General features: G+C 45.8%; 1 protein-coding gene across 2 annotated transcripts in view; it reads left to right on the top strand.

Moving 5' to 3' along the window:
• Positions 1-13,291, top strand: part of LOC4578130 (transcription factor hamlet) — a 95,422-nt gene continuing 82,131 nt past the window's right edge. For both annotated transcript variants that reach the window (XM_061652987.1, XM_061652985.1), the window contains exon 1: positions 1-2,768. In XM_061652987.1, coding sequence (XP_061508971.1) covers positions 2,732-2,768 — 37 coding nt within the window. In that variant the 5' untranslated portion in view covers positions 1-2,731. The remainder of the gene's footprint in view (positions 2,769-13,291) is intronic.

The following is a 13,291-nucleotide window of genomic DNA, read 5'->3' as shown; positions in this document are numbered from 1 at the left end:
ACAATTGTAAGCGTTGTGTGACGCAAAGCTGGAGCAGCGGTTGGAGCGAAATCAAGATGTTTGTGTGCGCTGGGAAATGTAGCCAAAAAGGCCAACAATGGTATGATATGGGATGAAGAAGGATAAATTTAGTTTGTTTAAGAGTGGATTGGAAAAAGCGATGAGATAGCTGTACTGATGAATATTGAAGATTTTAGAAGTTTAACATGAACAGGTACCATGCGTCTCCATTGAAGGTTGAGCGGGAGGGAAATCTCAGCAAATGCAATGACATATTTAATCAAAATTAAGTTTACAGTACTTTTTATCTATTTATGTATCTTTTTCATTATTTTAAATCTATAAAATCTCCCCCAAATGTCTTCATCAAGCAAAATTATCGTAAAGAAAACCTCCCATTCTCAGCTGAGAGCTTCCAAAAATAGCTCCAGACTAAAGTGGAAAGAGTGCAAAAGTGTGTATGTGTGTGTATGTGCAGTAGTTGCGTTTGGGGAGGGATGGTGCATTCATGGTCTATGTGTGTTTTGTTTTCTGCAACAACAAAACCCACCGTCGGCGGCCAAGGCCTTCGGACGGCTCGGTCGATGTCGAGTCGATTCGGTTCCGCTTCGCTCGTGTTAACCCGCTCACACACCACATGTGCGATACTGGGCCACCGTATGGAATGAGGGGGAAAACGCACCACACATCCACACACACACATATATGGGGTTGGGTCGTAAAAAATAGTTTTCTTTGCACATTTGACGCGTCGCGAATGGGAAGCCTTCCCCCATTGTTTGTGTGTCTGGAGGTATCGTTCGGTTGACGATTTCTGCCTTTTGGACCTGCTTCGCTTAAATGAGTGTTTGTTTGTCTTTATGAGTTATAGCTTAATTAAGATAATTTAAAAAAGTAGTTAACAATTTAGTGAACTGTTGCAATATTATTTAATTTATTGACAAATTTTATAATAAGAGCATGCAAGTCAAAAATCATAATAAAGAGTGAAAATTTTCGAAAAAGAGAAGCAAACAACACAAATAAAATAAAAAAGTAAATTCAACCAACACAAACTATCACATTTTCAGACATCCCATTTATCTCCTTTCTCCACCAACGACATTCCAACATGTCTTCCATCCCCACCCAAGAAGCTCCCTTACAAAAAAAAACACAAAAGAACAGCACAAAAAGGGCCACCCTTAATTAGGTGGAATTGAATGAACCCAAGAGAAACCATCCCCCGGTGAGAGTGAGAAATAGTAATAGTGAACGCCTCGCCTCGTGGAGAGAGTGAGCAAGAGAGCGCACCGCGCGCAAACCACGGAATAGTTTTTCCACCACCAGGGCATCGCGAGAAAAAAAGGAAACTAAAAAAAAGGCCAACAATTTTCCGAAGTTTTCCGAAGTGAGTGTAAAAGCGAATACGCCACGGTGTGGGTTGATAGGAAAATCGAGTAGGTTCGAGTGTGTGAAGACCTTCTCCCTGGGAGGTCTGGTCCGAAGTGTGTCCTCACGGGTTTTGGTCGGGCGACGGTTGAAAAATCAAACACATTTTGAGTCACATCCACTTGGGGCGTGGGGCGTTTTTTTTTCTCTTCTCTCTTCCCCCGTCTCGTCTGTTCTTAATCCGTTTACTTCCATTCCCACACTAACACACAAACGCTCTATCGCAGCACACGCTCATCGGGCGGCGGCGACGGCAACTACCGCGACATGAACACTAGCCCCGGACCTAGCAGCAGCAGCAAAAAAAAGAAACAACAAACGGGGGCCCGCTCCATGGGCCGGATAATTCGAGTCTGGCGATCAGTCGTCGCGAATACTCGCCACCCAGCAGTAACGGGTTTACACAGCACCCGACAGAGCGCCCGAGAGTGTCGTCCGCGGCCTCGAAAACTATTGCCCAGCACAAGTGTTAACGTCGTCCGTCCTGAGCCCACGTGGGTGGTTTGGCGGAGGGGAGGAGTGAGCGTGTCAGTGGGGTGACCAAAAACAAAACAACGGCAAAGGAAGACTTTTGTGTAGAGGAGAGGCCTCGAGCGCGGACAGTAGTGAACGATCCATCCCAGTGGACAGGAGGTTGAACATTTGCATGTGTGTGTGTGTGTATGGGTGGAAAACGGGAAAACACATATTGACGGTCGGAAAACTCCTCATTTAGTCAGTGGAAGTGCATCTCTGTGAGTGTATGTTTTGTATTTTTGGAGTTTGTTTTCGAATGTAGGCGCACCGATGTCTAGAACTGTTGGTGTGGTGTGCGTTTGAAGTGATGCTGGTACTCACAATGCAAGGTGTTCTGTCTGGTGCATGTTTCTAAAAAAAAACCGAGTACACTGTACACTATTACTCGGGGAGATGACCACTTCGGGCGTGTAAAACCAAAGACAACTTCAAACGAGCTGCTTCTTCTAAACCGGGAACACGTGTGTCGAGCTGATTCTATTTACCTTGGGCGAAAGAGCGAAATTCCCATGCTCTTTCTTTTTGGCATCCTAGCAAGCTGTGAATTTTGAACAGATGTTGTTGATGGTTGTGTGAGCCGCTGTCAAACGGTGCGTGTGAATTCTTCCTGTACTCTTGTAAGCTCTGTGTGTGTCTGTGGATTTTTAAGTGATCTTCAGTAAATATACGTTCTAGTTGTGCTGCTCCAGTGTTGAATATCTCGTGATGACTCTCAATTTACTGGGAGCCATAAAACAAACCCTGTGAAACAAAACCTCACCAAGCATAGAAGCGTCATATCAGGATGCGGTCCAAGTCTGTCGCACGACGATTCGCTCAAGGTAAGTGTTGGGAGCTGATCGGTCTCTTGGCGTTACGGAGCGCGAGCCGCTTCATCATGAAGCCGCGCGGCTTAAACCGTACACGCCCGTTGCTCAGTTGCTTCTTATCGCATTTGCTGATAATTGCATTAGTGACGGAGATGTGTGCCGTACATAGCAGTTGTATCGTTTGTTCTTTTTTTGTTGGGAAAGTAGAATATTACTCGCTTGATGAATAATGTGCTGCAACTGGTTTTTACGCTATTAATATTGAAAGTTTCACACCAAACGATAAGAGACGTAAAAACCCAAGAATAGTAAGATCAAAGTCTAAAACCAGTACAAGTCATTTACACACAGCACAAAGACGGCTCCCCAACATTACCTTAAGTCTTCCTTACCGACAAAAAAAAAGAACAATTTCTTTTCCTTCCCATTTCCTTTTCGTGTGCCTGCTGTCTGCCGATCAATATCATTATACTGTTCGCCAATGACGCCAACGGTCACTGTCTTCAAAGGTGGGGAACTTAACAAAAGAGGCAAAACGGCAAACCCTAAACAGCGCACGAACACCGGATGCGGACAGTCGATTAGAAGTGTCCTGTCGCATGTCCGCATGTGCCAAATGGGCAACCGCAGCGCTAGCGGTGGTCCACATTGTCATATCACTAAACCTACCCACCAACCTACCGCCTGCGTGAAACTCCGTACGTCTCTGTGTCCCAAATGACAGTCCCCGCGGTGCACGAAAAGCGACCAATCACCTCCGGTACTTCAGTGTTTTAGTTTCTGCCTCCCAGCACATCAACGACGCCCAGGCACCTAGACCCAGACGACGCAACGTCGGCAACGACGACACAGACGACCGAATGATGGTAATGGATGTGACACAGAAAACAAGAAAAGGGACGACGATTCGCATAGCAGCGAAATCGTTTAACCCTGGAGTCGCCAGTGTCCTGACAACTGTGTCCTGACTCCACTACATTCTCTCTCTCTCAACCCGTGGTCTTTGGGTTTCATGTCCAGTTTTTATGAAACGTCTTGCAGGAGGGATATGATAAGACTGAACTACTCTCTCCACCTACCCCCTCCCCCCCCCACTTTCCTCTGAAAAGAAAGACGCAATCACTGCGCTGCGCTAATGGAACATCGGCACAGGGGGTTTCGTTGTGCGAGCATGTTGCGGTGGTTGTGGTGGTGGTAGTAAGATCTCGTATCGAGATAACAATTGACAAGTGAAATAAGTTAATATTCCTACGGAGGGATGGGAATGGGGTCCTTGAAGGACATGACATGCAATCATATCATAGAGCTACTCACACGCGCACCGCTGGAACCTTTTGAAGACGACAGAGGGAGAGAGAGTTTCTTTGGACGTTGGGTTTGGAGCGGAGGGGTCCTGACCGGAAATACAGCGGGACGAAGGGAGACGCACAAGGTAGCGAACTTCCGGCAGTGACGCTGCTGTGAGGGTCGGCTGTATCGTGTGTAGATCGTCACGAAGTTATGGGTTTATGTCATATTTTTCAAAACAGGTACTGACCCCAAGGGTTCCATGGTGAAGGTCCCAATGCTTTCTTCTACCGTCTAAGTAGTCGCCAAGTCTCTAGTTTATGTGACCACAAAAGCGTCAATAAATCTTGGGATCAATGAGGTGCTAAAGTAAGCAGCAATAGTAGCATTTCCCTTCCAATTTCCCTCAAAAGAAAATGGTTGAACAGATGAACAGAGCACCACCGCCCAAAAGACCACCGGTTTTACTAAATCTTGTGACAGTGATGTAGTGTAAGAGCGAACCGTGCGGTGCATACCTAACGTCTCCAGCGAACTCCGAACTGCACACTAGCTGGCACTGGCCCGAAAAACCCCGCGGCAATAATTATTACCCTGCATCGTTATCGAACCGTTGCTTAGCTCACAACGAGCTAATGGACGTTGGGATGCCGGACGCGCCCCAACCCAAGAAATAAAAAGAAAACCCCATGCGGCGCCACTCGTTAATACCGGCGCGGTCCTCGGGCGTGTCTATGCGCTGTCCTGAATTCGTCGTGTCTGAGGTGCTTCCAAATCCGCGCTGCCCAGACGGAACAGTAACTCCTGGCCACATACACAGACACGTAGACACACAGACACACAGGAAAGACACTGTTGGTCTTTGGAATGGACGAGCTGGACAGTAGCGGGAATTTTTATGGCCCCATTTAGGCCCATTCCAATCGTGTTACCGCACGATCCGTCCACTAGAAGTTACTGTTATTGCCGACATGGCCCAGCGCTGTCCCCGTGCGGTACGGTGCACAGGGATTGGTTCAGTTTCTACCTCCTTATCGTATCTCAGTCACTCTCAGCGTCTTAGCGTCACCCTTGCCGCAACTCCCACGGAACGCCGAGGGAAAGACATCGAGCGTCATTAATAAACTGCGGCGTGTATAACGTCACATGCACATCTTGCCCCCTTTGGGGTGGGTAGGTGGAAATAAAAATGTTAGACCCTACAGGGAACTACCGAAGGGGGTACTGTCCTTGTCCGGGGTGTCCCCTGTGAGCGATGAGAGATAATAAAGGCACGAAACAAGGAAGGAAAGGAAAAAAAAAAGAGCCGGATGTCAGGTTTTTGATGGCTCCGGGCTCGACCTTCTCCACCGCAGGAGGGTGGACACGAAGTGGACAGTCGATGCACGGCTCCCGGGTTTGTCCTCCCCGTGTTAAGCGCTTTTTTATGGTAAACAGTACCAGGACCTTGTCTGGGGCTCGCTTCCTTCCCTGCTTTCCTTCGTGGATCCGTTTTTCGAAAAGGACAACCAATAGGAACCAATTGTTTTAATTTATCATTTGCCGTTAGGAGTTTTCGGTTCGTCCTGCGACCCTAGCAGACATTCAGGCGCGACCACCACCTATCATAAACGTGAAGTACTGCCGGGAAGTGGTTTCATCGTACGGCTTGTGCTCTCTCTCTCTCTTTCACTGTTGTGTCATAAAATTTATGATTACAATAAACGATCGCGTTCGTAAAGCGTGGAGACAGGGATTTCTGGCTAGCCCCGATTGTTAGGGTGTAGAGGGGAGGGGGGCCCAGGCAAGTGCATGACCGGGGGTTGGTTTTATGATGATGGGCTGGCCTGATCTCCGGGTCCGGACTGCCCGCAGCGCCCGGAATTGTCCTGTCAACTGTCACACCGGACACGAAACCGAACGGGAGGGCCCTCCTTTGTGACCTCCTTCATTTAGTGGCCGTGCACAACACGAAGACATGGGCCGGCGAATGTGTATGTGTGTGTCCTTTTACTGCCACCCATTTCATTTATGGCTTCTGCGTACATTAGAAATCCTTTCCGTTTCCCACTGTCTTTTGCTGGCTCCTTTCCCTCCCTGCCCGGTTTCTTCTGGACACATCAATCTTGCTCCGGGGTAGCGGGAGTTCGTGTCCGCATGGCGCACGGATTTGCTTCTTCTTGAAACACGCAAAGCATACACACACACACACAAACACGCTGGAAGGGGGAAAGGCAAGATCCGGTGCGGTTTTGGAAAATCCTTGTTGCCGCCCTCCTTGTCAGGAGCGCAAGCATTAATTGGCGCACAGGCGTAGTGGGCGCACGGAGCGGAGCCGGAGAGATGACCGGGTGCAGATAAAAACTTTATTTATGACTTTGATTACACGATATTGAAATGTAGCGAGTTTATGTGCGCGTAGGGTGAGGCTACACAGGGTACTAAGGCGTCTTTCGGGATCGTTCGGGGTGCGTGTGGTAACTGAGAGCGAATTTTGGCGCATTTGGTTGAAAGGAGGGGGTCTCCCTGTTTTTATTTTCGGTGGGTCCCAACAGTGTCAGGTTGACAGTTGGCGTAGCTGTCAAAATTGGGAGCGTAAATCAGTGGAACGGGGAGCATCATCACCAGCGTTTGCGTGAGCGATCGGTTGGCGAGTGAATTGGTAATAAATTTCGCCTGCGTTAAAATTCTCCCCCTTGGTGGAAATTGTCATCTTTTATGAATTTATGGCATTGCGTTGGAGACGTGGGAAACGGTTCAATGTAAAAGAAGTATGGACGTGGAACATGTTGGTCACAGTTGCGGTAGCAAGACGAAAGATCACACAGATGGAAGCGTTTGACCATTGCAGTGAAAGTACAGCACTACCTCATCATCTAGCTAGCTGATGATCGTGTCAGTTTGGGTGGTGCTTATTTTTAGCGTTTCGAACTAGGTTTCGATCGTAAAACCGCAATGCGCCCTTCGCAGAGGGCACTGCTGTGATCACGAGAGTGCGAAGGAGTGGTGGGTATTGCAACAGTGAGACACGTGTTTTGGCGGTTGGCAGTGATTCCAACCCGAAGCGGATCGTTTGGTTGAGGTAACTTACGCCCAAACAGAAGCGTGTAGTGCAGCTGCAGTGAAATAGATAGTTGAACCGCTCGCGATGAATGTTGTGTATTTAAAAGGGTAATGATTCTATTTTCAAAAATAACTCATTTGAGAAACATTTGCTATGAATCGACAACACTTACCAACACTATTTGGTTGCAGAGCCAAACATGACCCAGCACATTCCAATACTGTTCCATTTACCGTACAGTTGCAGTTGTATGGCCGTTGAAAAATGTGTTCAAAACTGTGATTACCGGGTTGAAGAAGGAAATTGGGACTTCTAATTGTTTTCCTGCCGTTTGTTTTTTTCCTCCCAGTTTTGCAATGAATGAAGGAGCTTTTGCCAGTTGAATTCATAACAATTTATGTCAACAGTTTGGCAAAAGTTGTGCATTTTAATTGCGATAGTTTTTGCAACAAGCGGTAAAGCGACTATTAGAAAAATGATATGTATTAGGCAAGCTGAAAGTATTGGACTGCAAATATGAAATTTACTACCTTAATTAGTAGGTAATTACAATTCAGCACACTGCTTGTGACATTGAAACATAGTTGAAACCTTATCCGACAAAGTCATAAAGGAAAATAGTAATATTAGAGTTGAACAATTCTTCTACAAGCTGTTACTACTCACAAATCGATTCTTGCTAACAAAAACTAATCAGGAAAACCGACACAAGAAAGCAGCGCCAGTTAGTAGTCGATTAAGAGTGCAACAAGGATGGAGGGACACAGGCCGTAAAGGGGTAAACAAAAAATGGCCGCTTGCATGTTATCATCATTATCATGCATACACGAACCGAATGCATCTTGTTCGTGGAACGCGTCCCGCACGAAAGGGTCCCGCCTCTTTGGAGCAAAAATTACTTATGGAAATCATATTTTTCCATGCGCGCTGCTTGCACATCGCCCGTGGAGGAAATTTCCTTTGACTGGACTTTGTGCATTTAAAGACAGTGCAGAACTAAAACACACACACACACACTCACAACAAAAAATCAATAAACATTTAGTACACTGGTCAGCGCTGGTCAGAATGCAATGCATTTGTGCGCCTGATGGGCGTCGCTGTTTGCGAACGACAAGACACGACACACACACTTCCTGCGGTGAGCTTTTGTTAGGATTTTTTTCTTCATTCTTCGTTATGCATATTTTCCACCCTTGCACGTAACGCACGGGGCGCAGTCATCAGGGTGCACCGACACGGAATGATACTTGTGCGGAGCAACGGTTATGACCTTTTTACAACCGTGTTGAACATTGTTTCGACTTTTCTTGGGCGGGATCGGGTTCGTGTGTTCATCGTTATCGGTAGGGCGGGAGGAAAACCAGGACAGGACAGAGGAAATCATCCTGCACCAAGTGGACTGCCATTATTAGCCGTTGGTCATTTAGATGGTGCCGGAGGGGGCCCGCGCAGTAAAACCTCAATCTTATCTTCATGACGGAAAATTACTACACAAGGCCCAAGGACCTTCCTTCCTTCCGAATGTGAAGCGTTCCGCTCCTTATGCCTCTCGTACATCACTTCCTTTAATTCTTATTATCATCGTCACGCTCTGCCCCGTCGTGCGATAGTTAGTGCAAAGGATGGCCCCCCCGGAACCACAGCGGGTTAAGTAAGTGCAGCAGTGCAGTTGGCGTGTCACGCTTAAGTATTCAATTCTTAGTCACCATTACCATCATTAAAATCAACATCACCATCATCATCATCATCATTATTATCAGCGCATTCACATTATCATTAAGAGGACGGGTCGTCTGTCGTCTGTCGGGCTTTCTTTCTGGCGGTGCATCACCTTCGAGCGCGCCCGTCCTGGCGCTGTGTTTGTTCATTAAAATTCTAAGGAAAAAAGCAATCATAATCATTAAAATAAATTGTTTTAACCCGACCCGAGCGTTGATAAATGGATATGGAGCCTTTTGGGTGGCAAAGTGGTTCGTTCCTTCTAATGCATGTATGCGGTTTCATCGTACGACGTGCTGAGTAAAAGATTGGAAGAGCGCTGGCGCGGATTGCGTGAAAATGGTGCTCATCAGGGTTGAAGTGGTTTGCGGGGAAAGCATTACAGTAGGAAGCGCCAGTAATGAGAACGGTATGAATGTACTTTTGCGTGCATCGAGGTGTATTTAGAGTGATATTTAGCGTGAAGTCTTACAGAAGCTGGTGATCGATCGAGGGTGCAATTGATATGAGTATGATTTAGGATGGATTTTCCATAATTATGCTTTTAGTTTGGTGCCATGACCAGGATATGGATGATAAAATGGTTCTGAAATACAAAAATTCTCCAATATTATTTAAAAAAACTCATTTTCCAATGGAATCTTGTCGTTCCTGGATCTCCTCAAGAGGGCATGAGAAGGAAGGATAACCCTAGCAAGATACACGAATGAAAAAGGGTTCCATTTTCCTTACTAAAAGGACATTTTCAAAGCCAACTAGGCATACTTGGCTCAATTGATTGGGCCAGTTGTTGCGCAGTGCCCACTTTAGCTCAAGCCACGATGCACGAAAGGATTGTGTACCCCTTTTCTTTTGTACGTCCTCGCACCGGTAGCCATGACAATTGAAATACGTTCGAGCGGCCAATTTTTCGTACATACAGGCAAACGCTCGAGAGGATAGAGAACGCACTTGAGCGTCTTTTTCATCCTATTGCCGTTCTAAGATGCTGAAGTCACCGCATACGCGCATACGGCTGGCTTGCCGAAAATTGTTCATGTGAGAAATTCTCTTGACAAATGCATAGGTTGTGTATAGTTGTGCGCTGAAGCCGTTTCCATGAAAGGCAGGGGCTTATTATGGGACCCTGCTGTGTATAGATTTGATCGTTGGACAGCTTTGATGGTTGACTGAATTGGCTAGTCAAGAGAAAGTAGTGACCGTAAGTGGTTATGGGCTACAACAGAATGCAGTGAAAAGGTTTAAATCTCTGCTGAAATGCAGTAGCAAACTGTGTTTGTAAAACAAAAAGAATAATAGCAGTTGCAGAAGTTGCCACCCCGTTGCACCACACTTTTTATGTGTATAATCTTCTAATTAAATGCATAAATAAAACATCCAACCATTGCCGGGATTCGGAGCTAAACAGATTGAAAAAGAGAAAGAGAGATGGTGCCCATGTTTCACCAACACTTTCATCGATTGTTCTAATGTACTTTCCCAAAGTAGAGAGAGCGACTTTCCTCCACAAAAACTTTCCCGTGTACTCTTTTTTCTACTACTGAAAACTTTTCCCGCAGGAAGAGAATCAACCATACGTACCCCGAAAGGAAAAGAATGTCGGGAAATTGGAGAAAACTCTCGATGAATTATTGATCTGCAAACGTCGGGCGCAAGTGCGCATCGCGTCACAATGAGAAAATGAAAGAAAATGGGAAGAGATATTTGGCCGGACTTACACCGGCAACGTTTCGGCTTCTTGCTGCTGCCGGGGAAAAATACATCACTGTAAAAGCGCAATTTTGGGATCCCGGGAGTGAGTTTTAATTTCTTTTGCTTTTCTGGACGTTGCAGGGAAGACGATAAGGAATTACTGGAAAGGAGCAAGAAGTGGCAGCTGTTGTTTCGGGAGAAATGATATAGACGCTTCGATTACTTGCCTTCGTGTATGTTTTTTTATTCGCAAGAGAATTGGGAAATTTTTGCAATTCGTTCTGGATTCCTGCTTTCAAATCCCGATCTCACAAAACTCGACTCGTAACTTAACCTGCCTAACTTTAGCCCAAGCGGGCAAAGCGAGACGAGACTCCCACATTCAATTAACTTTTCCATTTTCCCGTGCCCGTCCCAAAAGAACAAAAGCCCGCGTCTCCCGGGGTAATAATTATCAATTTTAATTATCAAAAGATTTTCACACACATAATTTTCCCCCGGGCTTTGCGTCCCGTTTAACCGTTATTCCGGATGGCGGCAGAAGGGGCCGAAATGGTTTCCCTATTCTCGAACGACTCAGCCTTCCGCGCGAGTGCCGAGCGGCCATAAAGATATGACAAGTGAAGGAAATAAACGTTTTTGAGCTCGAGACATTCTGGAAGTATCAAAAGCTGAAGCTGAACGTGTTCCGCTTACCGTTTGCTTTCACTAAAACAGCGGAGGATCGCAGCGCAGCGATGGTGTGAAGTAGTTTACAACAGCTGCTACACCGAGCGAACCTGATGAGGTTTCCTTCGCTTCCGCACTAATTAGCCGAGGACGCTAAGAATGATGCCGCACGCGTGCGAACGAACGATTCAGAACGAATGCGAATGTTGGGTTGGGATGATGATGGCGGATGGTAAATTGGAGGAAGCAAAGTTTGGCCCTGACGATGTCGTTTGTCTGTTTGGGTGACTTTGGGTAAGGATCGTGACTGGAATTCGCTACCAGGTTGCGAACAGGATAGAGTGAATATTCTTCATTGTTTTGCACAGGGGAGTTGGTGCTAGGTGAGGCTCAAGTTTTTACCATTTGTCTTAATTTCTGTGCCATGCCGGTTGGCGCACGCCCGGTCCGGGTTTGAAGAAGCTCTACACGCTGGTGCTATGTGTTCTAGAGGACAAAACGCTCCCACCATCTGAAGAAGGCGTAAGAGAGCGAGCAAAGACATTTGCGAGCAAATTAATTTGTTTATTATTATTCATAAATTTGGGCGCGTGATTTTCGGCATCAACGGTTTCAGAAACTAAACGAGGCTACAGGAAAAGCAAAGCGTGGGAAGGTGATAAAGGTTCCGTGGGTGGGTCGGGTTTTAGTGTTCTCCAGCTCAAGCTGATCTTTGTCCTAAGATGAAGAAGCATATTTTTCATCATTTTCTTACCAAGGAGGGCGAAAAAGGGACCTATTTCTGCGTTCACAACAGATTTGGTGCTCTTTTATTCTGACGGTTATTGTTATTGGTAGGCATAATTCATCCCGGACGGTGTGTCGAGTTTGATCGTTTGATTTGCTGTGTTAGGAGTAATTCTCTAAACGGATTCCATTGATGCCGTTTTGGATTTGGGAGTTGAAAGCACAGCTTGATGCTTGATATTGAGTTTTTGGGGATGGGAAGGAGTGGATTTGTTTGCCGGATTGTGTAAGGCATTAGTTTTGCTGGTAGAGTTTGTGCATCGAGTGCGATATGGAGTGAGGTTGTAATAATTATTTGTTTAATTATGTTCAGCTTAATATCAAAATATTGAGAGCTTATATTCATCTTTGGGTTAAAACTTAAACTTGTATTGCTTTAAAATGTCTGAAAAATTGATGTTTTTTTATTCTTCTTTATTTTCGAATTGTTTCACAAAATGTCATTATTCTACGAACATTTTCCTCATTTAAATTTGATCGTAATAAAGCTTTACAATGAACCCAAATTCGAGTGAAAGCGATTTTTTACGGAATGAATTGATTAAATATAGAAACTTATCATTTTCTCACTTCAAACCCTGTCAAGCTGATCCAGCGTAAATTACAGGTGAAAAGTTAAATTGATTTCCCCTCCACCGTGCAGGAAAAATTGACATCTTCAACCACTTGCTGAAGGTGTGTATACATTTTATTTATTTAGCTCCCGGATCGGAGCAACTTTTTATCTGCTGTTTTGTTCTGACGATGAAAGGCGGAAAATTGCTTCCTGTACATTTCACCTACTACTGTCTATTCAACTCACCCTTACCGAATGATGGACATCAACCAACGCTTCTCTTCTGGCTATCGGAAAAGTGGCTAGAGTTTCCCTTTGGTGTTACTACACCGCTGCTACATTGTAGCGCGATAGCTATCTTCCCCTACCGCTGCGGAAGGAAGCCCGCTTGAACCATGAATCGAGGTTTTGGGCGGTGGCGGTGATGGTGAAGTTGATGATACTTCACTTCCGGTGACAATTGCTGTATTCCTTCCTTTCCAACGGGGCGATGGTGTGTGTGTGTGTGTGTGTGGGTGGATAGCAAGCAATTCCGAGGGTGTCGAGTGACATAATTGGTGTCTTTTGTAACGATCGCTTGGTTTGTTGTTTTTGTACGCTGCACAAACGAGCGCTCAATTAGGGAAGACGACCTTCGTTCGCGGTATGTTGGGGGCCTGGTTATTGTATCGAGTAATTGAAAGTGTCCTTCTTTCGGGGTAGGGAGGCGATATTGCGTGGTCGTGTGTCATCTTTCCGTTGTTTGTGATCGATTATCTGTACTTAGGGTTGTTGGCCGTA

This window comes from Anopheles gambiae, chromosome 3 (assembly GCF_943734735.2).
Source record: "Anopheles gambiae chromosome 3, idAnoGambNW_F1_1, whole genome shotgun sequence".
Classification (NCBI taxonomy): Eukaryota; Metazoa; Arthropoda; class Insecta; order Diptera; family Culicidae; genus Anopheles; species Anopheles gambiae.
Note: the sequence above shows the minus strand (reverse complement) of the source record. Positions and strands in the feature narration are given on the sequence as shown.